The 27641-nt window shown below is 48.1% G+C and overlaps 1 protein-coding gene across 6 annotated transcripts; it reads left to right on the top strand.

Moving 5' to 3' along the window:
• Nucleotides 1-32: 32 nt before the first annotated feature.
• MAP3K14 (mitogen-activated protein kinase kinase kinase 14) lies at nucleotides 33-27489 on the top strand. Of its 6 annotated transcripts, none has more exons than XR_007780239.1 (17): nucleotides 39-165; nucleotides 7781-8053; nucleotides 8594-8663; nucleotides 10838-11048; nucleotides 11166-11762; nucleotides 12780-12917; nucleotides 15000-15129; nucleotides 15799-15930; nucleotides 16352-16456; nucleotides 17517-17680; nucleotides 18029-18179; nucleotides 18841-19191; nucleotides 20384-20490; nucleotides 21774-21918; nucleotides 22447-22547; nucleotides 24193-26624; nucleotides 26703-27489. XR_007780239.1 is itself a non-coding variant. In XM_030232225.2 (16 exons), exons 2-16 carry the CDS (start codon nucleotides 7801-7803, stop codon nucleotides 24355-24357), a joined length of 2820 nt encoding a protein of 939 aa, XP_030088085.1. In that variant the 5' UTR covers nucleotides 33-169; nucleotides 7781-7800; the 3' UTR covers nucleotides 24358-27489. The 6 variants fall into 6 exon arrangements, 3 of the variants coding, with proteins under 3 accessions (XP_030088085.1, XP_030088086.1, XP_030088083.1); XR_007780238.1 differs by having other exon boundaries at nucleotides 26677-27489; XR_007780237.1 differs by having other exon boundaries at nucleotides 24193-26650.
• Nucleotides 27490-27641: the final 152 nt, after the last annotated feature.

Here is a 27641-nt window from a genome sequence, read left to right as displayed (position 1 = left end):
AGAAACGGGGAGATGATTGGCTGTGCGGAGACAGGAGGCGGGGCCATGGCTGGGTGCCGCTTGTCAGCGAGCGGGAGCTGCCGAAGAGGCCTGAGGGGCCGCGCCGGGCTGTGCGAGCAGAATCGCGCCGGGCTGGACCGGGCTGAGCCGAGCCGTGCCGGAGCGGTAGGTGCGGGCCCGGCCACCGCCGCGGAGACGGGATCCGGGTCCGGGGTGCGGCGTTCGGTCTGGGAGCCGCGGGATGCATCAGCCCGGTAGGGCCTGGCGGAGCTTCCGCGGCTGCCGGCGGGAGCAGCGTGCGAGGAGCCCCGGCCCGGCCGGGGGCTCCGACCGGGTGATGGGCTCGTCGGGCCCCGCCGCAGCCGCTCCCTTCGCGGCGCTGTGTGTGGGTGTTCGGAGCTGGATGTCACTGCTGCCCGGCCCCTCCTCGAGTCTGAGGCTCGCGGTGCCCCTAGCTCCCGGTGCCCCGGGCAGCCCGGCTGTCGGATCTCCCGGTGCCCCGGGCAGCCCGGCTGTCGGATCTCCCGGTGCCCCGGGCAGCCCGGCTGTCGGATCTCCCGGTGCCCCTCAGTGCCCTGAGTTCCAGGTGCCCGGGGCTCCCGGTGCAGGGACTTCGCTGATCCCTGGCCCTGGAGAGGGGAGAAGGAGGCAGAGATGAGCTCAGCTCATCACAACACAACCAAGCCGGACCTTAATTCACCTGACCCCCCGGTCCTTTTGACTCCCAGCGTCCCTTTGACACAACTAAATGCCTAACTCCTTTTTTTTTTTCCTTTTTTTTTTTTTTTCTGGCAAAAGGTTAATATGTTTCTTTGCTGATTAATAAGTTGCTGCTGTGGTTGATCTCAGATGCTTCCTGTCAGCTTTAACTGGTTACATTAGAAACATGTGTTGAGTGCTCTGCCCATGTAGGACACAGCAGTCTGAAACCAGCACCTATAAACAAAGTCTGAATTTCTTTTTCAACTGGTTTTCTAAACGCTTTTATGAGTAATAATTCACGCTTCTGTGCTGTGACATTAGTGATAAGAATAGCTGAATTGAGTGTGTCTGTAGTGAGCTGCTTTATTGCATTTTACCTCAGTTGATGTCTGTTATTGGCATGGCCACCGGATTCCTTGGGAATGAGTCACTTGCTATTAACTATTAAATTTTAACTGTATTAAGAGACTGCATCTTGTAGAGTGCTGTGAAGGAGCATAACAAACAAACACAACTGAAAACCTAAAGGGTTTGTGGGCCCTGATCCAACACCACTGGAGTTAATGAACTTGAAGTTAATGAGTCTGTCCTGAGTTTTCTTTCTGTGTTAAATCGGAGAGGGTAGAACAGAGCTGTTGTAGCAGTGATGAGGTGCTGAATTATTATTATAATTGCCTAGAAGATGGAGGCAAAGTGACCATGAATCAGCTTTCCTTCTATGACTTTTGACCTTTGCTGGCAAGTGTCAAATGAGTTGGTGGAGACAGAGGGATCGAGGCCTGGAGGACAGAAAGATTTCCAAGTTCTGAGATGAGCAGCTGGCTGGAGTAAAAGAGCCCTGAGCTAGGAAGGGGACTGGAGATGATGGGAGAGGGAGATGCGGATGCATGGAGGGACAGACACGTGGGAATTGCATCTGTAGGAGAGTGAGCTTTGCTGATCATGATTTAGTGACATCAGGCCCTGAAGAAAATGGACCTTGTCTTGCCTAAAGGCAGTTCTGTTCCACAGTTCATGTGGGAGTTTGTCTCATGAGAGTCTGCTCAGGCTGGACAGTTAGAAATCATCCCAATCAGTTCATATTTTGATTTTATAGTCACAACTGAATTGCCAGGACCAATCATAAATTAGGGTCATGTAGAACTGCTTCTATCATTACATAAATTTAGTTAAACTTTTGGGTTGGTTTTGCCAGTAAGGCATCCCAGCCTTACTGCTTCCCCATAGATGTACATGGATTTTATAAATATGATTGAAATGTAAAGCTGCAAAGCAGTGTAAAGTAACAACTGATGACAGCTTGGCTCCACCTGCTTGGGCAGAATTGATTTTCAGGTGTGTCTGTGGTGGCTGCTGGAGGTTGTCCCTTTAGGTGCTTTATTATATCATTTTGTTGTAGTTTAGGAAATAACTTCATGAGTGGTTTGTCAAAGCCTTGATGTTCTTAAGTGGCCTGAGAGCTGTGTGAGAACAGCTGGGAAGCAAATCCTTATCAGGCTGAAGTTTGTTCTGATTATTTCTGTTCTTCTTGTTTACAAAGGGGTTGGAAAAAACTAGCTATTCTCTGAGTGAATGGGCTTGTGGCAGTGTTTGTAAACTCTGGTCAGGTGGTGGTGTTCATATCTTTGTTCAGCACCATGAAAAGAATTGTCCAGGGGTGAGCTGCGCTCGGGCTGTCCTCGAGGAAATGAGGCTAAAGGTGTGTTTGGGTGTTTTTAGAAATCTGCTGATAATTAAACCCAGTCAAATATTTCCCTGCAGATTTTGTAACCAAACTATTGCAATATCTTAATGTCTGGTAACTAAAAAAAAACACAACTGAGGCTCATTATCCTGGTGTTTACAGTAAGCAACACCAGTGGCTGAAAGAGGATTTGGGAGTATTTACTATCAAACCACTTTAAAGAACATGTTTACACACTGCCTATCGTTTGTAATGTGACGTGCTCCTACATGGGGCTGATAGTGCAGTGCTTCAAATAGGGAGCTTGTGGTGCTGTGGGAGAAGGTTTTCAGCTTTCCCTGGTGCTTCTCAGGTGAATCTGTGGATGCACATGGGAGAGACCAGAGGGGATTGTGCAGGAGCCCCGGGAATGGCTGGATAGGTCGCAGTGGTTATTGAAGGGGAGGTGAAGGCTGAGAGCTCCCTGGAATAGCAACTGCTGCTCTGACTCACCAGGATTTTAATCAGTCAGGCATTCTATTTATTTTCACTTTGGAGCTCTTAGATACACAAGGGAAGTATTTCCCCCCCCCCCCCCTTAGACATGCTCACTTAAAGCAGCATTAAGTGTGTTTTGAGGTCTGGGGGGCTGTTGAGTGCTACAATTGGTTTTTTTAAGTCCCTTCTGACACAAACTGAAACTTGTCCTGCTGACAGCTCTGAGCAGTTTAAATCTCCACCCAGGCCTGGGCTACAGTAACAGGCCTTAAACTGCCTCAGCCAAAACAGGAACTGTCTGAATTTCAGTTCCATCTGAAACGTGTGCAGGCCAGGGAGCCCATGGGTGGCATCTGTGAGGCAGGGATGAGAGAAGAGCCAGGGATGGAGGGCTGTGGTGCCCAGGGTCTGAAGGGCTTGTACAAATAATTATGGAATGGTTTGGGTTGGAAGGGACCTTGGAGTTCATCCAGTTTCACTCCCTGCCATGGATACCGACCACTATCCCAGGTTGCTCCAAGCCCTGTCCAACCTGGCCTTGAATCTTTTATCTATATCCATATTCATATATCTAAAGTATATATGCATACATACATGCCTTTGGCCCCAAACCAGATTTTTAATGTGATCCATCCATGTTAGAAGTATAACAAGTATTATCTATTTTTGTTTTCCTTTGGAAGAACCTGCTCCTTGACAAGGTTTGGTGGCTTTGCACAAGGATTTTGTAGCTAATATCCTGTGTAGGTTCTTTTGGCTACAGACTTGGCACTTTCTGCCATACTCACTGACAGCTGTCAGGACTGGAAGGTCCCCAAAAGGTGTGTGGTATTCTTCTCAGTTGCCATTCCCTGCTCTAGTGATGCAGAAATTCCTGGCTCTTCCCAGCTGTTGCTTTGTTGTGGTGGTCAGCAAAGCAACATGGCTAAAAATGCTCCTTGTGTTTGATCAAACCAGCAGCAGCTGCAAAGGCAAACCTGCGTTAGTGCTCTGTGCACAGAGCTCCTCTCCATAAGGAAGTGGGAAACCTCACTGAGACAACATAATTTTTTATCTTCTTCTTTGCTTTCAAACTAAATGTCAGTGTGAAACTGCTGCTGAATGGGTACACTCAGATGAGAAGAAATCTCCATTCTGTGAAGTTGGCTTGGGAAACCTTACATATATTTTAAAGCTCTTCCCCAAGTCTTTTTTGACCAAGTGTATGGGCTGGTCCACAGAGCTTTAACTGAAATTCTGCCAAAAGCCATTGTCCAGGGGGATGGAGCCAGGCACACCAAGCAGGGTCCCACATTGTGGTGTGCTGTGGAGTGGTGCAGTGCTGGAAGGTGTTTGCATGGCTCCTGTCCAGCTCTGAGTTTCTCTCACAATGACTTCGTGACACACAGAAATGCTTTTTTAAGGTCCCTGCTCCAAACATGTTCCAGCTGAGATGGAAGAGCTGAAAAGGGACTTTAAAGAAGGAAGGAGGAGGTTTTAAAGGAGCAGAAAGCACGTGGTTGTCTCTTACATTGATAATGTTTGAGTATCTCATTAGTTCTGACTCCCTTCAAGTCTCAGGTGACCTTCTCCAGTATTTTAGTTTCTCCCACATGTTGGCTGAGGGAGGAGCTGCCACCAGAGCAGTGCCTTCACAGCACAACTGAGACTGTTTGGCTTTCATTCTGTAAAAACACACTTTCTGTTTTACAGCAGTGGGAACTAACATTAGTTAACCCAAGGTGAGTAAACCCTTAGTGAAGATAAGGAGCAAGCAGGCTTTAAGCTGGTATCAAAAGCCCATTGTGGGTTAGGAGTACACTATCCACTCTTATCTCCTGCATTACCTGACTTCCCCTTTCTGCCTTGAAAATGAGCCCATCACATGTCCACAGAAGGAAGAAAGTCCAGGATATGGAAATCAAGAATTACAGCTGTATCTAAGGGAGCTGGCTGAGGGAGAGGAGAAGCAGCTCTGGGTAGGACACAGGCAGCCTCCAGCTCGGGACCATGAAGTTCCCTGTGCTGTTTGTGTGTGCTCTGTGTCTGTACAGGATGCTGTGCTCATCCTGGAGCTTGCAAACAGGCAGGGGAGCTGCAGCTCCAGACTGTCTCACGTGGGTAAATCCTGCTCTTAGTGGGCTTCCTGTGGATCCTCAGGTGTCCATCTGCTGCTGCCCAGGCTCCCTTTCATCTGGAGCTCCCTGAGAAGGGCTGTGGGGTGTCTCTGGGCAGAGGCTGAGTGCCTGGGTCTGAATTCATGGGACTCAGGAGCTCTTTGCACCTCTCTAAGCCCCCTTCCACATGCACAGAGATGAGTCAGGCCTGTTCAGTTCTGAATCACAGAATCACTGAGCTTGGAAAAGACCTCCAAGGTCATTCAGTCCAGCCTTCAACCAAATCCCACCGTGCCCACTTAGCCATATCATGAAGTGCCATGTCTGCTTGGTTTTTGAGCACCTCCAGGCATGGGGCCCCCACCAATGCCCTGGCAGCCCATTCCAATGCCTGACCAGCCTTTCAGTGAAAAAATTTTCCCAACATCCAACTTCAACTTCTCCTGACACCAACTTGAGGCAATTTCCTCATGTCCTTTCTCCTTTTTCTGGGAGCAGAGCCCAACCCTCAGTTGGCTTCAACCTCCTGTCAGGGAGCTGTAGAGGGCAATAAAAGTCTCCCCTGAGCCTCCTTTTCTCCAGGCAGAAGCTACACTTCAAAAACTATTTAAAAATTCTGATTGTTTTTTTTAAATCACAGCTTCTGCCCACCATGCTTTGCTGTACACACCATAAAAGTACTTGGCATTTGACTTTTCCAAGGACTGAAAATTGTGCAGCAGCAGTTAAACCAGGCTGGGCATGCAGGTTCTGGTCCTGCACAGCCCCACAGACCTGAGTCACACATTAAACTGCCTGAGCTCTGCCCGGGTTGAGGCCGTTGCTCACAGTTGCTGCCTCAGTCTCTTTGAGTCTGCAAGTGAGGTAGAGCTTTGTTGACTTTAATCTCAGTTATGTTTCCTTGTTATTCTTTGCCATTTTAGAGGACAACAAGGACTTGCAGTTTTGTTTCTCCCCTGTCTCCGTTTTCCTTTGACTCAGCCAAGGAGGGACTTGTAGAATTTTGTATTTTTTGCTGATGGGGATTGGTTTGCCCTGAAGGACCTTGAAGGTGAGGGGAGGGCAAGGAGAGACAGAGTTAATGCAAGTCAGGAGAGAGTGAGGATAAAAATAACCCTGAACTTGTCAGTTTGGTCACTGGTGGCTGGGTTAGTCATCTGGCAGGCTCTGCTCCTGCTGCTCCAAGGGATTATTTTACAGCACTGAGAATTGACATAATTTCTGTAGAGGAGAGGGAGCAGGACGGCTGTAATGAGTGGGATACTGTCATCAGCACTTCTTTTGCACAGCAGCTGTTCTCTGTTTGGCCACTGAATGTGGTCATTGTTGACTTTCCTTGTATACCTGCCAGGTTGTTAGGTGACTCACAGCACCAAGGTTCATGCACTTGGCTCCCAAATGCCTCCCCTTTTCCTTGGTGGTCCTTCAGGCATGAAGCACCCACTCATTTTTTCATTTTCCTGATTCATCTCTGTTGCCAGGGGCCTGTTGGAGTAAATGTCCTGTTGCCCCAGGCAGCTGCTCAGGGGAAAAAAAGGAAAGAAAGAAGGAAAAGGAAAGAGGGGAAAAAAAAAAGAGGAAGAAAGATTGGTGCAGATTGAAGCTGATGAGCACCAAAGTGTGCTCCTGCAGTGGTGCTAATACCTGATTTCCTGGCCTCTGTTAAAATGTCCCTCCTTGTCCTATCCTGGGATTGTGCTACTTAACTCCCCTCTACATTGCCCAGGGTTTCTGAACTTCCCTGAATTGTTTAAGGGTGGAAATGTTCATTTTAAGGTTTTACACTGCACAAGGAAGGGGTCTCTCCACTTAAGGCACAATAGAGCACATTCTGGTTTGTAAGGAAGCAGCTGGTTTGACTTCTCCAGAATCCAAGGCAAGGGGACCAGGGGCTACACCAAAGCTGTATTCCCCAGGGGTTCGTGCTGTAGGAAACTCCTCACTCTCCACATTGCAGATTTTCACCCCTGGGTATCCCCATCCTGTCCCTCAGTGTTTTGCTTCCATGCCGGTTTGTGATTCCCCCTTTCCATCCCCAGCTCTCTTCCACCTTCCCCTGTGCTGCCAATTGGCCAAGGTTTGGAGCTCCATTTGTGTTCCTGGTGAGCTCACAGTCTGTGCTGATCCCCTCCCCAGCTCTCAGGAAAAGGGCTCTGTTCCAGCACCATCACTGTCCTCTATCCCACACCAACTTCCATGGATCTTGACTCTGTAAAAGCTCCACTTCTGATGGGCTTGGGCACGGATTGCGGAAGTTGTTGGTGATGTAGAGGAAGGAGGGGAGTGAGGGAGGATCTGTGGTTGGGCAGGTTGGCTGTCGAGCCTGGCTTCATTGAAGGAGGGTGAGGAATGGCTTTGAGGATGACTGAGCACAGGGGAAAAAAGGAATTAGCTGGGTTTATGGCCATTCATGTGGTGTGAGAGCACAGTGTCATTCCCCCCAGGTGCACTCTAGGAGAACTTTCATATCTTCCCTTTTTTCTGGGGATGAATATTCTTCCTGTTTAGTGATATGAGAGTTCCTTCTTCTCCTTGGTTTCACTGTTTATATTTAAGGGAATATACCAACAATTAAATTTCTCTGAAACCTGTGTGGTTGCATACTTTCAGTCATGAGAATGTTGAATCTTCAGTGGTCCAGGTCAGAAATGGGGGACTGGTACTCCAGGGTTCTTCTCCAGCTCAGTACATGCTCAGGACCTTGATTTGAATTATTTATTAATTATGATACCTTCAGGAGCCTCCCGTTTCTCATGAACTTGAAGCTGCTTCTGTCTGTGAAGGATGTTGAGAAGTGTTTTGTTTTTCTGTACTTGCTCAGTGTCTCCCTGAAGCTGGGAAATGGCCGTGATGGGAATTGCATGCCAGGGAGCTCCTGACCCAGCCGTCAAGCACAAAAAGGAGCTCACGGCCGCCGAGGGGCTGAAGGAGACAGTGAGTGAAAAGCAGAGCAGTGTTTGCAAAGTAGAAGATTCAAAGAAGGACATCTTTCATAGTCAGTGGAAAATCCTGAATGATGTAATCACCAGAGGAACAGCAAAAGAAGAAACAGAAGGAGGCTGTGCATCAATTTCTATTATTGCCCAAGCAGAATGTGAGTAGCAGGGCGGGCTGCGCTTCATTGAGAAAAAGGAATGTGTAGAGAGGGATGAGATTTCACTCCCTTGGCGCTCCTGGAGAGCTGAGGCCACATCTATTTGTAATCCCAAGTGGGGTGGGGCTGATGACACATCCCAGACTCTATTTAGGAAGCTCATGAAATCTCCTAATAATGTGGCTGAATAAAGCATAAATAACAGACCAGCATGAGGCCTGTGCACCTCAACCAGATCTGTGTCCTGTGGGGCACCTGTTCTTAGCTGACTTCTGAAAGGGCTTTAAAAGAGGGGATAAAGAGGAGGAAACCAAAGTAAAGCTGTCATCTGGGAAAGAGCTGGGGGATCAGGAGATAGCTGGGAAGCCTCCTAATTGTGGGGGAGGAAGAATGCAGTGTGGGTGGTGTGACATGACTGTGCAGTGATTGTCTGGATCACTCATTTAGCACAGTGATAAAGCTGTTTAAGTCCAGTTGTTACTAGGAGAGACTTTGCCTGGTTTAAGAAAAGTGATGATCCTGGGTTTTTTTCCCCCACAGGTGAAAACAGTCAGGAGTTCAGCCCCACTTTGTCAGAGAGATCCTTTATTGCCCACAGTAAACGTTACAGGTGAGAGACCTCTTAATACAAACACCCCCCTTCACTGCTGTTTTCTGACTTTCCTTGTTCCAAATCACCCTGGCTCTCTGCACTTAAAATATTTTTCCAAAAGCACTCCTGTTGGAATTAGCTCTTCAGTCTGAGGCCTGGTAAGAATGTGTCTTTCCCAAAACATCTTCCTATCAGGAAAAAATACAAGTTTAGGCACAGACCACTCGAAGCACCTTGCCTTATTGGCAATGCCGGCAGATTTACTGCCCTTGTAGCCTTCTGGCTGTTTCTGGATGGTCAAATTTGTTTTGAAATGGCTGATTTTTTTTTTTTTTTAAGGTTCATAGGCTTGAAGTAGAAGGATCCAAGGAGAAATTTTCAGTCTTTTTTAACTGAGCTGTGTTGATGCTTTTGAAACTGTCACACCATCTGCTGAAAAGCTGTGTGAAACCTGGGTTGCTGCTAGGAGTCCTCAGAAAAGGGAACAGCTTAATTTCTTGGAAAGATAAAAGGGGATGAGAGAACCTTTGCTTAATGACAGCATCAACAACAGAAGTTGTGAACAGAGAGAAGCTGGAAGTGCTAAAAGGGACAGTGACACTTGAGATAGACAAGTGGAGGCCTAGGAATTGCTTTTCGGGAGTCAGCTGGGGGTGAGCTGCTTGTTCTTCATGAAGAATATCTTCTTGTTTGGGCTCATCCTGGAGCTTTCTTATGCCCTGGAGCCCTGTCAAACCAGCACCCTGAAAGGGGTGACTGGGGTACAGAATCAGGTGCTGCCTGTTTCCTGGTGGTGTCAGACACCTTTGTGGGGTGTGTGGTTTGACACTGCCCACTGGCTTTAGGGTGTGATCCCATGGACCATCTGAGGAAGGGCAAAGTGACCCATTTCTGAGGGGTTTTATATGGGATCTGGGGTTTTCTGGGATGCACACCAGCTGTGTATTCAAGCTCAAGGCACTGATGCCATCAGCCAGAACTCTACTTTTGGCATCTTTTAGCACTAAAATACCAGGAAAAGATGGAGAAAATGGCTTAGCCCTGCATCCCTGATCAGGAAAGTCAGAGAAATGTATCAGAACTGTTCTGAGTCAATGGGACAATTGCTTCATTTGAAGATTAAAAATCTTGTTTTCTCTTAGAGCTTAATTTAAAAAATCTAACTGCTATGGTTGGCATTGAATCCTAGAACCACAGAATGCTTTGAGAAAAGAACCTTAGGGACTATTTCTTTCTGACCCTGACTAACTGCAGGCGAGCATTCCTCCTGAGAGTTCATCTTTTTGTGCAGACCCCAGCTGGAGTGTTGTGTATATCTGTACACATTCTTAGAAATCATGTTGTAGTATTGGGCTTTACAAGCCAGCACATTTTGGCTTTTTGAAGCTGTTTTAGTTGAGTGCTCTTAGTCATCCCTCTTCTCTGTGCAAAGCTCTTTTCCTTCAAATTAGAGCAGGCATTGATATTATGAAAACATTTATTGATTTTAATAATTTTTTTAATAGACTGCATTTATCCATCATCTCTCTGTTCACTAGAAATCAACCACAAACTGTCTCAGAGCAGCCTGGAGACATGCAGTGCCTTCCCCTCTGCTTTGCTAAGTTCAAAAAAGAGACATAAAAGAAAGCTGGAGAGGGACTTGGACAAGGAGCTGGAGTGACAGGACAAGAGGAATGGCTCCCACTGCCACAGGGCAGTGATGGGTGGGATATTGGGAATCAGGAATTGTTCCCTGGGAGGGTGGGCAGGCCCTGTCACAGGGTGCCCAGAGCAGCTGGGGCTGCCCCTGGATCCCTGGAAGTGTCCAAGGCCAGGCTGGATGGGGCTTGGAGCCACCTGGGACAGTGGAAGGTGTCCCTGCCCATGGTAGGGGTGGCACTGGGTGGATTTTAAAATCCCTTCCAACCCAAACCATTCTGTGACTGTACATTCTTGTTCTTCCAGAATTTGTAAACTCTGGGTCACTTAAATGTTTTGCTTCCCCCACACCCCCACATTTCTTTTATACAATGCCAGAGGTGCTGCTGAGCCTGGACCTTCAACTTACCCCCACTAGAAGGCAAGAAGTTGTGTTTTAGCTCTCTGTTGAGTTAGCAGAGTTGCTACTGTTCCCTCTGTGTGTTGGAGGTGCCCCATGAGCTGTGCTGGCACTGCCCCATCTCAGAGCCCTGCTGTGCTCTGCTTTCCAGCAGCCGCTCGGACAGCCTCGATCACATCCCCAACAATGTGGCCCACGCCACGGAGGGCAGGATGGCACCCACCTGGAGAGGGAGGCACCGGGGCAGGGCCAGGAAGAAAAGGCACAAGAAAAGATCCAAGCTAAAAGGACAACCTGTGGCTGCTGGCAGGAGAAGTCCAAGAACTCCAGAACAGGAGAGCTGCACCCCAATTCCTGTCCAGGTGAGAATCTTCCACCTTCCTTTTGTACTGTCCCTGCAGACTCCTAACAGCTCTTGGAAGAATTTTGGTGTCTGTACTGAGGTTCCTGCTCAGCTGTTTGGTTTTTTTATTTTCTAGGAGGATGAATCCCACCAAAGTACTCTTTACAGAAACAGTTTTTGGGTTCCTGAATTTAACAAGGACTTGGGCTATGATCCACTGTCTTTTGAGAAGCCTGCCCATGCCCCTTTGTCCATGGGCAAACTCCATTCCCCAAGGAGCCAGTACAAAACTGAACTGCACAAGCTGATCAGCCCTATTCAGTGCCTTAATCATGTTTGGAAACAGAGGGACACTGTTCCCCAGCCTGAGACTCTCCATCCTTTTCCCTACAACATCCTTCCCCCCAACTTCCCACATATGGACAATCCTCTCCATGCCATGAAGCAGAATGCTCTGGACACATACTTCCATGGGGACCTCAACTATCAGGACAGTCACTTATCTGGCCTAAACTTAGAATATAATTTCACCAAATGCATCAACCAGTCCGTGCAAAGCAGTTCAGATAAGCTTTCTGTGGAAGAATATTTGGTAGATGCCTTGAAGGGGAGCGTGAGTTTTGGTGAACCACAAAATTTAGCCAGCCTGGCCAAGACGTGGAGAGGAGGTGGGCTGGAGCTGAAGGAACAATTCCATGAAGCAAGTGAAAATGAAGGCGTGCTGCTGAACGAGGTGATCTGAGCCACTCGGGGGTGTGGGAGGCAGAGTTTCTCCTGGGCTTTGAGAGAGGGATAATCTGCATCCATGTTCTTGCTTCTAAAACTGTGATTTCTGAGTGGTTCTGGATCTGGTTGGAGCTGCCAGATAACGATGCAGAGTTGTTTTCTGCAGGAATTAAAGCCCTGCCTGTCTCAGACTGCTGGCTCCATGCTGTGCTCAGTCATCAGACATGCAGGCCTGGCTCTGAGCAGTGGTTCTGTGCTTAGTCAGTTTTCAGCCATGTCCTCTGTTTGCTGGGGAAGAGCCCAATCTGTTCAGCCAGGCTGCAATATTTATTGGCTCTGCATGAGCTGGAGTGTGACAGAAACAAGGGCTGGGTAGAAGGGGAGGTGCAGGAGGTCAGTCTGTGCCTCTGCTGGGACCAGCAGCTCCAGCAGCACCCTTGCAGTGTCCACAGGGCCTGGGCACAGAAATGCATTTGAATCCTAGGGACACGGTTCACTTCGGAATTCAGTTCTCTCTCAACGCTTAAAGTCCTCCTGGAGGACTTCCCTGGGGTCAGTGTGACCCTGTCAGTATGGTCTGTGCAGTTCAAGGTGTCCCATACCTACCTGAATGTGATCACACTGACACCTAAGGCACTGTCTCCATCTACTGACTGCAGAAAAGCTTTCACAGTGTCTGCATTTCGTCACAGCAATCTGGGTTAGTTGTAGGATTCAGCTTTGTAGTTATGTCCTGCATGAGAAGAAGGAACACAGAGCTCCAAAGCCATCCAAGTCCTGGTGGCCTTTCTTTACAGCAGTGGGGTGCACTCAGATCCAGCAGAGCCCACAGAAATCAAGCAGGCTCATCCTGTATGGTTTCATTTCAAGCCTGTGACAGAAGTAATCTTGTACTGAGATTTCTGGAGAGGTGCTGTGGTATCTGTCCTTGTGCTGCTTTGGAGAATGATGATCTCTGTCTGTGCAGCTCAACATTTAAGTGTCTCTTTCCTTGCCTCATCTTGTTTTCTGTTTGGACTCCCAGAAGCTGAAGCCGGTGGATTACGAGTACCGAGAAGAGGTTCACTGGACCAAGTGCCATGGTTCCTTGGGCATTGGCTCTTTTGGGGAGGTGTACAAGATAGAGGACAAGCAGACAGGATTCCAGTGTGCTGCCAAGAAGGTAATTCTGTGTGAGAGAAGGACACAAGACAGCACATGGAGGGAAATTCCTTCCCTCTTTAGGACTTTGTTGTACAGTCACAGTGAAGTGCTGCTGTTGTGTCCAAAGAAAAGCTCAGGGGGGTGGCAGACAGAGAAGCAGGTGGAGGACCTGTATGTGCACAGGGGCCAAGATCAGCAGCCAGAAAAAGCTCATTTGGCTTTAAAGTGTGCTGAAAGGGATCCTGGGTGCTGAGGCAAGAGTAGAGCTTTCTGAATGATTGTGAGTGACTGCAGGGGAGCAATAGCTGCGTGGGTTGTCTGTTATCTGACTATTCTTATCTCAAACCATGTCTGGTGCAAGTGGTTACATGGCAGGTATTTATTTCCCTGTTGAAAAAGGAATAAAGTAGGAAAAACCCAAGGCAGTCAGTAGGATCTGAAAACAGAGCTTTCATCTCCTCTGTGTCAGCTGCAGTGCTGGCACATTGTTCTGAGGTGATGCTGCTCCAGATGCAGCAAAGGATGTGTGTTTTTCCAGAAGCTGGCACTATAATCTGTTGTACTCCAGGGTATGCCATTGTCACATAATGTAGGAAGTGTCTGGAATATAACTTGGATCTGGGAATTGATTTGTCGGCTGTTGTGGGGGCCTCAGGGATGCAGACAGAGGGATAATGCAAGGAGAGGAGGAAAATGTAAACTATTTTATTTGAACTTCCATTTGAATACTTTCATCACCCCTGTGAACTGATGTTTCTCACATTACTTCACTAGAAAACTTTGTGTGGGAAGTGTTTGCCTTGAGTACAAAAATATTATGTGCAAAAAGAACCCTAACTTTCATTTTCCAGTTTAAAATGTTCATTTTTCCCCCATTTACACTGGGCCCAGCTTGCTGTGCTTCCTGGGGAAAGATGTAAGAGGCAAGACAAGCCAGGGTGTGTATTTATTTAACCATTTCATAGCCATTCATTTGTCAGCTATAGAAACAAACCTCTCTCAAGCACGTAGAAAATTAATTCCTGTTCTGCATCCTCACAGTTCAGGTGTGAAATCTTGTGGTGACACAACCAGCTTGTTTCCTGTCAGTGTGTAGCTATTTAAATGTATTATCCATTTGGCAAATCCACAGTCTTGGGAGAAATAGCTGTTCCTTGTGGGGTGTATTTTCAGGAAGGAAGATGGTTGTGCTGAAAAGGGAAACATCAAAGTAGGAGAAACTGAAGTCTTTCAAAATGTCATTTCCCCCACTAATTACTGAAGAATAAAATGATGTTTCTTTATATCAGAGATGCATCTTCTTAGATCACACTCTGAAAGCACAGAGTTCTAACATGCAAATTGGACACTGCCTTATGCTCTATTTAATTTTCCATGGATAACCAGTTCCTGCTGCCTCCCTGTGATAGGAGGCCACTACCTCACCTTCTTTCACCAGACTTGGTGCTGGAAGCACCTGCTCTTCAAATACTTGAGATGAAAGAAAACCAGCTATAGCTGGATTGCTGACAGAGAAGAAACATGATGCATCTTTTTCCCACCAGAATCTTCATGACTCATGTTTTCCTTCTGGACTTCAGCAAATTCTTCTTTTATTTAGTTTGGCTGAACTTAGCGAATAAAGTTCTTCTTTAACCATTTGCAGGATGAGCACCACCTAACAAGGTGATCATGCAGATCACTGCTTGTGGACATATTTTGTATTCACTCCTGTTTTGGGGGAGTTGAATTTTTGCCAAGTTTTGCACCATCCCCAGGGTTTTTTCCCTCAGTTGTCAAAATGATCTTTTTACTGAGACAGAAATTACCTTCCTCCTGAAGGGTACCTGTCCTCAGCTGTAATATGGAGTTATTGCAAGCTGGCATCTCTTGTGATGAATTTTTACTCCCCTTAAACATTGAGGGTTCATCATCCCAAGCGTTCCCACTTCTGGCTGCATTCCCTGAGTTTTATTTGGGAGTGTCACATAATTAAGTTTGGAGGAGACCTCTAAGACCATCAAGCCCAGTTAACCCATCTCTGCTGTCCCACAGCCTCCAGAGAGGGACAGTTGTGTGAGGCTCCAGCCCAGGAGTGGCTCAGTTCTCCCTGTTCCTGTAGGTGCAGGTGGAACACTTCCGTGCCGAGGAGCTGACGACGTGCGCGGCCGTGACGAGCCCCAGCGTGGTGCCCCTGTACGGCGCCGTCAAGGAGGGTCCCTGGGTCACCATCTTCATGAAGCTCATGGAGGGTGAGGAGGGGACCATGGAAGCACCACTGGCACTGTCCAGTGCACATTGACCTCCTTTTCCTCCTGCCCCAGTATGAATCTGTTAGTTCCTCAGTGCATCCAGGATATTCCTGATGTGGATTCCCGAGTGAGTTGGGATGGGTGTGTGTAATCCCTGCAGTGGGCTTGCTGTGGGGGGAATGGTTCCCAGTCCTGACTCACTCCAGTTCAAGGTGTCTCTTTTTCACAGGAAAACACAGCTGGGGCCGGTTTGTGCTTTCTGGTGGTTTGCAGGACACCAGTGGGGCTCATTGCCCTGCCTGTCCAGGCAAATCTCAATGATTCCATTGCCTGGTGCTCTTTTTCTGGCCAGAGCCATGGCAAACAGGCTGTGAAGAATGAGTGGTGGTCAGTAACACCTAGAAATGCCTGTTCTGATCACAGAGAACTTTCTTTTGCTCCAAAGCAACACTGTTAAACTGACACTAAGCAAAAGACCATATGAATAAGGCCTGGTTTTGTGGGCAGCAAAAACTCTGGGTATAACAAAAGGAACTGAGCCATGTGTGGAAGATAAGTGCTGTCAGACCTGGAAAATCTTTTTTTTTCAATGGAAACCACCAGGAATGCTAATGATGCTGGGGAGAATTTAAACATAAGATAACATGGACTCCCTGGATTCCTTCCTAGGTGGCTCATTAGGGCAGCTCATTAAACAGAGTGGCTGCCTGCCAGAGGACAGAGCCCTCAGCTACCTGGGCCAGGTACTGGAGGGTCTGGAGTATCTTCATGCTCAAAACATTCTCCATGGAGATGTCAAAGGTAGGAAAGTGTTTGAAGTACCTTGTTCTTCCCTTTTCTTAGAAGAGGGAAACTGCTTGGAGATTAAATTTGGGGATTATTTACTGAAGTTATGGGATCTATTTACTAGATTTTCAGATCTATGCTTGAAAGTAGAGTTTCCCTTGGTTCTAGACTGCTGGAAATATCATATTTGTCACCTCTTCTTGTCACCCCATGGGTCTGCCAAGCTGCCTGCCCAGGCTGGCCCACCACTAGGCTACAAGAATCTCCAGGGCAGATAATTGGTAGTTTATAAGAGATAATTACAGCCCTGTACTAGCTTAAGCCAGTGACAGGAGAAATAAATCCTTTGGGCCTAGAAAACTGTAGTTGTGTGTGCTTTTGAGTGTTTTCCCATCTCCTGATGCAGAGGAGACTAATGGAGCCCTTCTCTTGGCAGCTGAGAACGTGCTGCTGTCGGCCGATGGGAGCAGGGCCCTCCTGTGTGACTTTGGCCACTCTGCTCACCTGCACCCAGATGGGCTGGGAAAGTGCTTGGTCACAGGTGAGGCTTTGCTGCTGCTCTTCTGAGGAATTGCCCTTCTGACTCATTCTCTCTCATGAGCATTTACATGTGGCTGATTTGCCTGCTCGAGGTGTCTCATTTATTGGTATTACTGTGAGGCATCCCACTGACAGCCAAAATGACCTGAAATTGGAGAGGTGATGGTCTTTATCTCCCAGGCTAGAAGGGTTTTTGTAAGATTGTCAGCATGCTGCATTCAGTGTTTTGTCCCTGCAAGAAACCACACTGAAGATTTAAAATCCTACCTAGACTTTTGTAACCTCACTAAATAGTGAATCCTGATCTCCACTAAAGCAAAATTCCTTTTTTTTTTTTTTTTGACAATTAAACCTAACCATGTTTCTTCATGCAGCTGTTGAAAGAGAAGGGTATGTTTTCTAAAGTCAAGCTCATGTTTTGCCTCCCAGATTTGCTTGAAAGGGAAGTTTAATCCCTATTCTGTGTATAAGGGATGGTTCTGAGAGGGAACAATTTCTGAGAACACAATGCTGCTTTTTAGGTTAAGGTGGAGCCCTTCCACTATGGAGAAAAGCTGGGAGAGCTCAGATTGTTCAGCCTGGAGAAGACAGGCTCAGAGGAGACCTCAGAGCCCTTTCCAGTGCCTAAAGGAGTTCCAAGAGAGCTGGAGAGGGACTTGGGACAATGGCCTGGAAGGACAGGGCAGGAGGGAATGGCTTTCCACTGCCAGATGGCTGGGTCAGATGGGGTATTGGGAAGGAATTCTTCCCTGTGAGGATGGGCAGGCCCTGGCACAGGGTGGCCAGAGCAGCTGTGGCTGCCCCTGGATCCCTGGAAGTGTCCAAGGCCAGACTGGATGGGGCTTGGAGCAGCCTGGGACAGTGGAAGGTGTCCCTGCCCATGGTAGGGGTGGCACTGGATGAGCTTTAAGGTCCCTTCCCACCCAAACCACTCCATCCTACAAAGCTGACATGTCTCAGTTTAGCTGACAAGAGAGAGATTCTGCCTTAGGCCTCCTACCAGTGGCACTGGGGCAGTTCTCTTGCCTGCATGCAGTGAGTTTTCTCCTGGCTGGGTTTAGGGAACTACGTGCCTGGCACAGAGACCCACATGGCCCCCGAGGTGGTGATGGGGAAGCGCTGTGACTCCAAGGTGGACGTGTGGAGCAGCTGCTGCATGATGCTGCACATGCTCAATGGCTGCCACCCCTGGACCCAGTACTACAACCACCCTCTCTGCCTGAAGGTGAGTGACCCAGCCTCTCTGCAGGTGAGCTGCCAGAGCTTGTTACTGCTGGCCAGGGAGCACTCACCTCGGGGTGCATGGCTGGGAGCCAGCTGGGCATCTGACAGGATACCAGCCTTGCTCTGGGAGTGAGCACTCCCTGTGCTTGCTCTGCTTGGGCTGTTCTTCCATGCCCTGCTCATGACTTGGGTGTGACTTTTGAGCCGTTCAGCTTTAATAAAATTACTGTTCAGGTCTCACTTAATGCTTTCATTTCAGTTGGAAATGCTGTTGGGGTGGGAAGAACCTTCCTGAAATCAAATTAAACCTCTCTGGTCTAACCTCTTTCACTTCCTGTTTGTTACACAGATCGCTAAAGAGCCGCCTCCTCTGAGGGAAATTCCACCTTCCTGCAACCCTCTCACTGCTGAGATTATTAAACTGGGGCTGGAGAAGGAGCCTCTGCAGAGGGCATCTGCATCAGAGCTCAAAACTAAGACCAGCGTGGCACTCGAAGAAGGTAGAAATGTCCTGATGTAACTGATGCAGCTGAACCTTTGTATTCCCATTGGGAGAGCTGCTGGTGCTGCTCCTTTTGGAAGGACCTTTGTATTCCCACTGGGACTGCTGGTGCTGCTCCTTTTGGAAGGGCCAGTCTGTTTTATTGTCCACTATATCATTTTCACAGCTTTGATGCATATTTTGGGTTGATGGCTTTTGCCTGCAGCTGAGTGTTTGTCACCCAAATAAATGATCATTTCCTGTGTGCTGTCACATGCTCTTCTTCCTTCTCTGCTGAAGGAGGTGAGCTCTCTGTGGTTTTGTTCAGGGGCTGTGCCTAGGCTCCTGTCAGCTGAAGCATCAGCTGTACCTGGAGAGCCTGGTGTGCAGCACCAGGCAGGTGTGCAGGGCTTTATTGCATCCTTAGCTGTAACTCATACTTGTGGTTCAGTCTTGCCCCTGACACATCACTAATTTATTTCAACTTAATTCTGCTGAGTCGTTCTGTAATGCAGCAAGAATTTGTGGAGGTGATCAGGTTTTATCTTTTGAAGAAGCTGGGTTTTTACAGCAAGTACACTTCAAAAATTTTTACAGGGAAGGAAAACTTTTACCTCTTTTATTGCTTTATTTGATAATGTTTGGGTTTTTTTTTCTTTTTTTTTTTTTTTTTTTTGTAGTGGGAGGTGTGAGAAGCCCCTGGAAAGGTGAATACAGAGAGCCCAGACATTTATCTTTGAACAAAGAAAACAGTGCCCAGACATCCCTGTCCCCCACAGTGAGCCCAGTTTCTGAGATTGGTTCTGACCCAAAATTGTCAGTCAAAGTTTCCTGTGGCAGCCCAGTCCTACCACCTCCATCCCTGGAGCAAACAGAGGAGCTTGAGGGACCCCACTGGAATGAGGGCAAGGAGTTACCTGGGACCTGTGATCCCCTACCTCTCTCCTCAACTCCTCTGCCCCTGAAGAGCTGCAGCCACATGGAAAGAGCCACAACCATTTCAGAGCAAGAACTTCAGCAGCTGGAAATTGGTGAGCACTGGGCTGGGGGAGGAATTCAGCTCTTTTTGCCTGAGAGCAGGATAAAAATACAGCTGCTTTCTCTTGGCTTGTTGACAGTTATTTTTGGGTTTTCAGCTTGGATGTCATTTTGCTCATAGTTCCTTTCTCGTTACACAAATTGCTCAACCTTCCTTCAAACTACTAAAACTAATAGTTCTTAACCAATTAAATGTGCCACAAAGGGAGTGAACAGAATTTCCTTCCTCCTGAACAGGGGGGAACCTTCTGAGAGAGGTGCAGGAACCTCTTGGAAAACAGCCTGTTTCAGACTTGTGCTTGTTTGCACTGTGTAAACAGTGTCAGAATTCCAACTTCATCTGCAATTTTAGGTTCAAACTTTTTTTTTTTTTTTTAATTGAGGTAAGCCAGGATAAAAATAAAGGAATGGCAGATATCAAGCAAAGCAGTGCAGTTAAAATCAGCCTGTAACTGTTTAGTTCTGGGCGTTGAAAAACAGCCATTAGTCAAGGAGTTTGGTTACAACAGCAAACCAGAGTTTGAAAACCAACAGTAAATTCAGTGTGGAAGTCAGTGATTTGTCCAGTTCCACTGCCCCAATATAACTCTAGATTTCACTTTTTTTCCTCCCATATTTTCCAGTCTTTTTGAGTGAATTGAAAGAAATTGGGAAGAGAGTGGTTTGAATTGTAACTGTGTCAGAAACAGAGGAATTTTAGGGCTTGATGAGCAGCTTCTTTCTCAAATGGCTTTGGGCCTCAGCAGCATTGTAAGAGCTGGTTATGTATGGGATATCTGGATATTATCAGGAATTTTTGCAGTATTTGTAAATACTTGTATCCAGATAAGGGAGTACAAACCTGCAGATACTTGTGAGAGCTGAGTTTGACCTTTCCCTGATAATGTGGATGGATCTCAATTGACATCTCACTGGAGGCATAATGGGCAAGAACTGGTAAATTTGGGGTGCTATTTTGCATATTGTTGCACAATCCGTCCCCTCTTGGCTCAGTTTCCCTGTGTCACAGTGCTGGCTGTGGCTTCTACATGGCAGAGTTGTCTGTTGGGCTCTGCTGGCACCAATATGGATGTTCAATAATTATTGCTGAAGAGTCTTTGGGTATTAATTGCAGAGCTGTGGTTAGAGCAGGGAGGCATGGAGGGAAACACTGGAAATGTCTCCCTTCTCTTCCTTTTGCTGCAGAACTGTTCCTGAACAGCCTTTCCCAGCCTTACTCTCTGGAAGAGCAAGAGCAAATGCTTTCATGCCTCAGCATTGACAGCCCCTTTGTGTCAGATGCCAGTGAGAAGGTGAGTAGGGATGGGTGGGGACGGCTGGCTGGCTCCCTTGGAAAAACTGGGAACTGTGACCAATGAAAATCTGGAATTTCCCACCTTTGCAGCTGCTTTCTGACACCCAGTTTGCTGGGAAGAAAGTTTTGCTCCTGCACAGTGGGGTGTTGAGGGTTGTAGCTGTGCTTTGGTTCCCTGTCCAGCATGGATCCTGTGCTCCAGAGGCTCTCCTGTGCTGTATCCTCACCAGAAGCTTCAAGTGGGTACAGAAAATCTCAGCAGCCTCAATCCTGCCTACGCAGAAGGGAGCTGGGAAAGCAGTGATGGAAGTAGGAGCTGCACCAAGCAGCTGTGCAGGCTCTTCCTCCTGGCCATGGCCACCAGTGGAAGGTTTATGGAAAGGCCAGGAAAGTAGGACAGGAAAACAGAGACTCAAATTTTGGATATTCATTCCTGGATCTATTCTCCATGAACTTCTCGTAACCCATTGATAGTAACGAATACATAGTCCTGGTTATTTGCCAATTTCAATTAGATTGAAATTAGTTCTATGTGGTGTTCCTAAAGTGGGGAATACCAGTGAGGAACACTGAATAGGCCTTGTTGGACCAGGGAAGGACAAAAGCCCTTCAACCACACTTTTCAAAGACATTGAGTCCCCAGTTTGTGCGTCCTGGCATCTGCAGGAGTCAGTTCTGATTTGGAGCAGCTTTGTGTCCTATTTCTGTCATTCTTCTCAGTCTTCTAGTGCTTTTTGAGGAGGACTGAGGGAGTTCTGCACAGCTCAGCTGTTGACACACACAGTGTGCAGTGTGGGATCTGACTCTGCTTGGTTTTTCCCTCTAACACCTACGCCATGCCTTTAACTTGGTTTTGACTGGTTCAGACCTCTGTGCAAGTGTCAGATTGGCTGGGACAATACAGACCCTTCCCAACAGTACAGCAGCAGAGGGTCTGTGGTTGGTTTTGTACAGGTTATTGATTTTCCTGGGTGTTTCTAATGTCAGTAAGTGGCAAATATTTTAACTGATGCTTAATTCTCCTGCCAGTCAGTACAAGGCCTCTTTTCTCACCCAGCTTTTCAGCTCAGTACTGATTTAACTATTGAGGATATCTGATAATGTGCACACTGTTGCACTGCCATCCATTCCCTTTCCAGATGACACATAAATGTTGTCTGAGGCCCAGCCTTAAATCCCTGTGGATTTCCACCTTTTTCCTCCTGACCTTATTTTAATGCTCATATCCTGCCAGCTCATTTTCTTTCAGAACCTTAGACAAACTTATGCTTATTCTTGCAGAACTCCATGAAGGCTTCTCACAGCTTGAGGGACACCATGAGCTCTGGGATCCATTCCTGGAACAGCCAGGCAGAGGGGCAGAGCTGCAGCTGGAACAACCTGCTGAGCCGCAGCCGGCACACGGACACCCCCAGCTGCTTCAACGGTGGGTCTGCCTTCCACAGCAGGCAGAAATGGCCAGAAATCATTTTCTCACTATCTAGACCAGCTGGATATGGAGTTTTTGAACTCCTTTTGTCCTTCAGTTGCTGTGCCAGCACAGACTCCCCTAAAGATGGGTTTTGAGGAGGCCCAGTCTGCCCCAGTCACAGATGGGTCTGTGCAGTAAAATCCAGGGAAGTTTCTGAACACACACAGAGCCTGTGTGCCCTGGTTCAGGCAGCTTCCATGTGCAAGGAATGTTTTATAACCACAAAAATCTACCCAGAATTTTGAGGGCATGTTGTGCAAATTAATACATCCCTTCAGCTGCTTTCTTGCTAAATGCAGCTCTGCTCTGTGAGTCATTGCTGTCTGCAGCAAGCTCCATGCTCAGCAAAAGACCTACATAAATTAAATCCTTAATGACAAGAATGAGCTTTTCCCCATGTGTGTGCCTTGTCAGTCAGTTTTGCAGTGGACTGTGAGGTCCTTGTGGCTCAGCAGAACTTTAAGAACCTCTTGTGCATTCCAGGAGTGAAAATCCAGATCCAGTTGCTAAGTGGAGAAAATTTGCACATCAGGGATTTCCACAGGACAAAGGTGGGAGACATTGCCACGGGGATAAGCAGCCAGGTGAGACACAGACTGGAGTTCAGTGCATCATTTGAGGAATGATTTCTTCCCTACTGCAGCCTCGTAAGCCCTGAATGCCCGGAGTGGTTCAGGGGTCCTTAGGGCATCTGTAGAGGCAGAACCTCAGTGCTGCTGTTGTGAGCATGGTACCAGAGGATGTTTTCTGAATCACAGAATCATTAAGGTTGGAAAAGACCCACTAAACCATATTTCCAAGTGCCACATCTATTCATTTTTTGAACCTTTTCAGGGATGGTGATTCCAGCACTGCCCTGGGCAGCCTATTCCAGTGCTTATCCACTCTTGCAGTGAAGAAATTTTCCCTAATATCCAGCCTAAACCTAGCACCAAACTTGAATTGTAAGCCAGTGCCAAATTGTCAGTGACCACAGGGATCTATATCTTAGAATATAGAATATAGATATTCTGTGCTGCAGCTTAAAAAAAGCTTTCTCCTCAATTATAAACTCTTTTCCCTTTCCTTGAAGAATCATATATAGCTTTTTCATCATGAGCAGTAGCATCAGCTCAGGGACATGAGCTGTGTTTGGCTGGGGTGCTTCCAATATGTTCTGTTGGAGATGTTGGCACACTCCTGTGAACCTCACTGTGGGCTGCTTTGGCTGTTCCTGAAAGAAACTCTGGAGTGTCTGTGGGACTGTGACTCATCTCAGTGTAAAATGGGATCTAAAAGGTCTCAATGTAAAATGGGATCTAAAGGTGTTGCACCAGTCCAGAAAATGTTCCAGTGGTGCTGGTTCCCTCTAGACTCTGTTCTTGTGGACATCACAAAGCAAAATACCTGCAGAGGAGCTCAGGTGCCCAAACTTGGGCAGCTCAGGACCCCCCAGCCAAGGCCCAGAGCTCAGGGAGGCACTTTGGTGTGGGGGTACCAGTCATTGGTTTCTCTGGGTCTGGATTGAAGGGACTTGAGGCGGTAATTAGTGTTCAGACTCAGGTGTTTATTATTTCTTATCAGTAGAACAGTCTCACTGCTGTGAGTTGGGCAGCTTTTCATTAGAAGGCACAAAATGGCCAACAATCTCTTGGTACAAGGTCTTTTAAGACTAAACTATCCAATTAAGAACTGACACCTGGATTGTTTTCCCTTTTAACCCAATAACTGATCCCAAAGAGCTGCAATGCAGAATTTTCTGCCCAATTACAAAATGTCACCCAAACCCATGGAGAAGAAGGAAGAAGAAGCATGAAAAAGAAACCCAGGACAACACCCTGTGCCCTCCATCTTGCTTCCATCCACAATATACTGAAAATCCCAAATCCTAAATTTCTCACCAAGTGACACACCTACACTACTCTCTATAATCCATTTCACAGTTTTGTGGATTCCAGTCTGTCTTGAAGTCTGGGAAACTTTCTCCATGAATGAGGGTCAAAGTCAGTGCTCCCCTGGGGGTCAGGGCACCCCAGAGCAGAGAAATATTCCCTGTGCCCTGGGTTTGCACATTTTGGCAGCAGGGTGGGCACTGCCCAGTCCAGTTCTGAGGTGTTTCCTTATGAGAGGAGCTCAGGATGTCCCTGCCAAGCACGAGCTCCTCCCTAGGAGCTGCTTCTACCTTGGGAACCCGGGAGAGATGGAGGGGACTGGAAAGTGCCACTGAGCTCTGTGTGTTCTGCTCCCCAGATCCCCGTGCCTGCCTTCAGCCTGGTGACCAAGGAGGGGCAGCCTGTGCACTACAACATGGAGGTGCCTGACTCTGGCATCGAGCTGCAGTGCACCCTGGCCCCCGACTGCAGCGTCAGCTGGGCCTGGCGTGTCAAGCATGGCCAGCTGGAGAACAGGCCCTGAGGCCCTGCCTGCTTTGGAGGTTTGCACCTTGTGAAAGGAGAATTGCAAAGCTTCTGACTTCCCCTGCCGTGGAGCACCAAGTGCAGTGGCTGCTGTTTGTGCTGCAGCAGGATCACAGCTCACTGCCCTCCGGCCTCGCTTCTGTTGGCTGCTCTGATCCACTTCCAAGACATGTCCTGAGCTTAGACATTCCCCAGGACAGTGGGAATTACTTGTTTTGGGTGTGTTAGAGCTTGAGAATGGTAGGTGGAAATTCCTCACTTCTCAGAGGAAGGAGGTTGTGCTTTTCAGGAGAGCAGGGCCATGAGAACTCCTGCTCCTGCTCCAAGGTGAGGTCGGTCGTGGCTGGGCTTGCCCAGAGGAGGAGCTCGGGTGCCCTCAGTGTAGCTGGGGTTGGTTGTGCCAAGGGGAGCTGGCTGACTTCTTTCCAGCTGGAGGAAAAAACCATTTCTGCAGGCTCTGGGGGGCATCATCTCCACCTCAAGCCTTTAGCATGGGGAGGATCCACAGCAGTCACTGGCTGGCTCTTGGTTTCACCTCCCACCCTTCCCCGCGGTTGCTTCATTCTTGAATGAGAAAAGAACTTTGTTCTCAGAAAGAGCTTTGATTGCAGCTCCCACCTGCAGGTCCCAGAGGAGCTGGTGCTGTCTCTGGTGTCCCTGGCAGGTAGGGCAGGAGAAGGGTACAGAATTTCATGGTAGGAGGCTGGAGGGGTTGTTCCTCCATCCTGTGCCCACCTCTGATGTGGGACTTCAGGTGTGCTGTCCCATCCTTGGAGGAATAAGGGACATCAGCTCTGTCAGCTGTGAGAGGACTGAATTTTATTTCAGAGTTGCTAAAATTCTCCCTCCCAGCTCCCAGTCTAGCCCAGTGCCCCAGTTCTGTGAGCTCAGCCTGGCCTCACAAGGCTTCCCACTCCTCCCCTCACTTCAGACTGGGTTCACTGAGTGGGATGGGCAGCTGGGCCTGGAATGCCTTAAGCTTTACACTGTTTTTTTTTTACTGATTTGTGAATGTTTGGAACATACTGAAACCTCACAGGTCAAGTTCAGGTGGGTGGGTGTTGTTCACCCTTCTCCACCCCAGAACAGATCCCGAGGGAGATGTGAACTCCCAGTGTGCTTGTTCAGGGCTGTGCTTGTTCCAGACCTGGCACACCTGGAAATCACAGTCCCTCCCTGTGGATGGCCTCTCCCAGAGCTCTGAGGCTGCATCTGAGATCTGAGCAGGGGCTCTGCATCCAGCCTGGGCAGAGAAGCAGTTCCCAACAGCCAAAGTGGGCTCTGCCAGGTCTGTGCTGGTCTGGGAGACACAAAGGGGCAGCAGTGCTGGCAGTGTTCCCAAGGGAAGTTCATTTAGAAAATAGCAGGGAAAATCTGAACTCTGAGCCTCCCTTTTTGAGGAGCAGCACCCCTTAAACAATGGATGCTCTTTCCCTTTGGTCTCCCAGAGCATGGGCTGGTTTTGCTCCAACAGACAGTGACATCCCTGATCAGAAAACTCAAGTTTGTTATAAGAATGATGTAATAAGAAAGTGGAACTCATGAAGAAAACTGAAACCTGTCACCACTTTGGGTATCGTTTTTATAGCACTTTTTGTTCTAAAGCACTTAATACATTGTCCAAAATAGGCACCTAATTATATCTACTATGCCACATTCAGAGTCTTTTTAGTCAATAATTAACACATTATGCACATGTCTTCCAGGAGGGAGTGGGGAAAGGGGGAGGTTGGCTCGATTGCTTTTTTCAGATGCCATAAACTACTAAGAGCTTAACCTCTGGAGCAGGAGCAATCAAAGTGCCTCTTCCAGGGCTCCCAGGAGCTCCCAAGCACAGGCTCCGTGCATGCCTGGCTCCTTTCCTGAGCTTCCTCTAAGGGGACAGGAGGAAAACTTGGTTGTTTTTGTGAGTGTGTGGTGATGTGTCAATCCCAAAGCATCGTGGGCTCCATCCCAAAGGCTGCACCTTTTGCCTCTGTCACCTGGGGATGCTCCCATGTCCTGGTATCTAGTTCCATGCCTAGGCATTGGGATTGAGCCCTGGAGCAGCAGGAAGGGAGCAGCAGGACTGTCTGCAGGACTCCTGGGCTCTGCGTCTGCAGCATTAACCTGAACTCAGGCACCTGCACAAGGGCAGGGAACCCTCATGGCCTGGGGTGTCCTCACAGGGCCCAAGGAGATGTCTGTGTTCCCAGACCAGTGGGGATCCCCTGGCCCATGGAAACATCTGTGTTCCCAGGTCCATGGAGATGTCTGTGTTCCCAGGTCCATGGAGATGTCCATGTTCCCAGGTCCATGGAGATGTCTGTGTTCCCAGGCCCATGGAGATGTCTGTGTTCCCAGGCCCATGGAGATGTCTGTGTTCCCCAGGTCCATGGAGATGTCCGTGTTCCCCAGTACCCTCATTGCAGCATTAGCCAGGATTCCCCCTCTTTGTTTTGTTCAAAGCCTTCAGTCCTGTTTTGCTGCCACCACAAGTGCCCAGGTGAGGCTGCAGGCTCCCAGCCCACGAAGCTTGGCCGTGTCACTGCTCTCAGGCTGGGGTGTGGTGTCACTGTCCCTGTCTGGGGACAGACACCTTGGCAGCCCCACAAACCACTGGTGCCTTCCCAGTCCCTGAGCTGGGGTTCTCCTCTGCGATGATCTCCAGGCTGTGCTGCCAGCCAGCCTGAGCTCTCCCTGGCTCTCTCCTGCTGCCAGGACAGTTTCCTCTTCCCTTGGCTTGTCACTTTGCTGTGGCAGGCACAAACAACCCGGATTCCAGATGAAGGCAATACTGACAGCAGAAAGTCGGGAAAGATTTGCATTATCCTTGTTCAAATTTGGCTGGAACTGTCAGGTTTCATAACGAGTGTTTAGGACAGAACCCCAGCTCAGGGTGGGGAGAACAAGTAGGAGTGATAAACACAGATGGCTCTTGTTGTGCAGCTCCTTCTGGAAGTCTGGAAAAATTGCTGTTGGTGAGGCGAGGTGGAGCTGAGGATCTCGTTGGGATGGGCAGTGGGGGAAGGTGCTGGAACAAGGAGCTTGTATGGAATGAATGACACTTTATAAAACTGTGATTTCTTGAAGTTAATGTTTTTGACCTGCATTTTCACAGGGAAAAAAAATAAAGCTAAAAAAGAGAAGATTTTGTTTGTTGTTGCTGCTGGTGGTTTGATGTGTTGTCCCAGAGAACAAGATGGTGATGCTGAATGAGACATTTTCCAGGAAGAGGAGCCTGGTCTGAATGAACTCTGCTGTATAACTTGGGTTTGGGGGATTCAGGAGAAGTCAGGGAGG

This window comes from Serinus canaria, chromosome 27 (assembly GCF_022539315.1).
Source record: "Serinus canaria isolate serCan28SL12 chromosome 27, serCan2020, whole genome shotgun sequence".
Classification (NCBI taxonomy): domain Eukaryota; kingdom Metazoa; phylum Chordata; class Aves; order Passeriformes; family Fringillidae; genus Serinus; species Serinus canaria.
Note: the sequence above shows the minus strand (reverse complement) of the source record. Positions and strands in the feature narration are given on the sequence as shown.

Bases quoted from the DNA above. Each gene is read 5' to 3' on its own strand.
- MAP3K14 (XM_030232225.2), top strand. From the start codon at position 7,801: ATGGCCGTGATGGGAATTGCATGCCAGGGAGCTCCTGACCCAGCCGTC. The intron at 19,192-20,383 runs GTGAGCACTGGG...CTTTTGCTGCAG, and splicing joins ACTTCAGCAGCTGGAAATTG to AACTGTTCCTGAACAGCCTT. The intron at 20,491-21,773 runs GTGAGTAGGGAT...TTATTCTTGCAG, and splicing joins TGTCAGATGCCAGTGAGAAG to AACTCCATGAAGGCTTCTCA.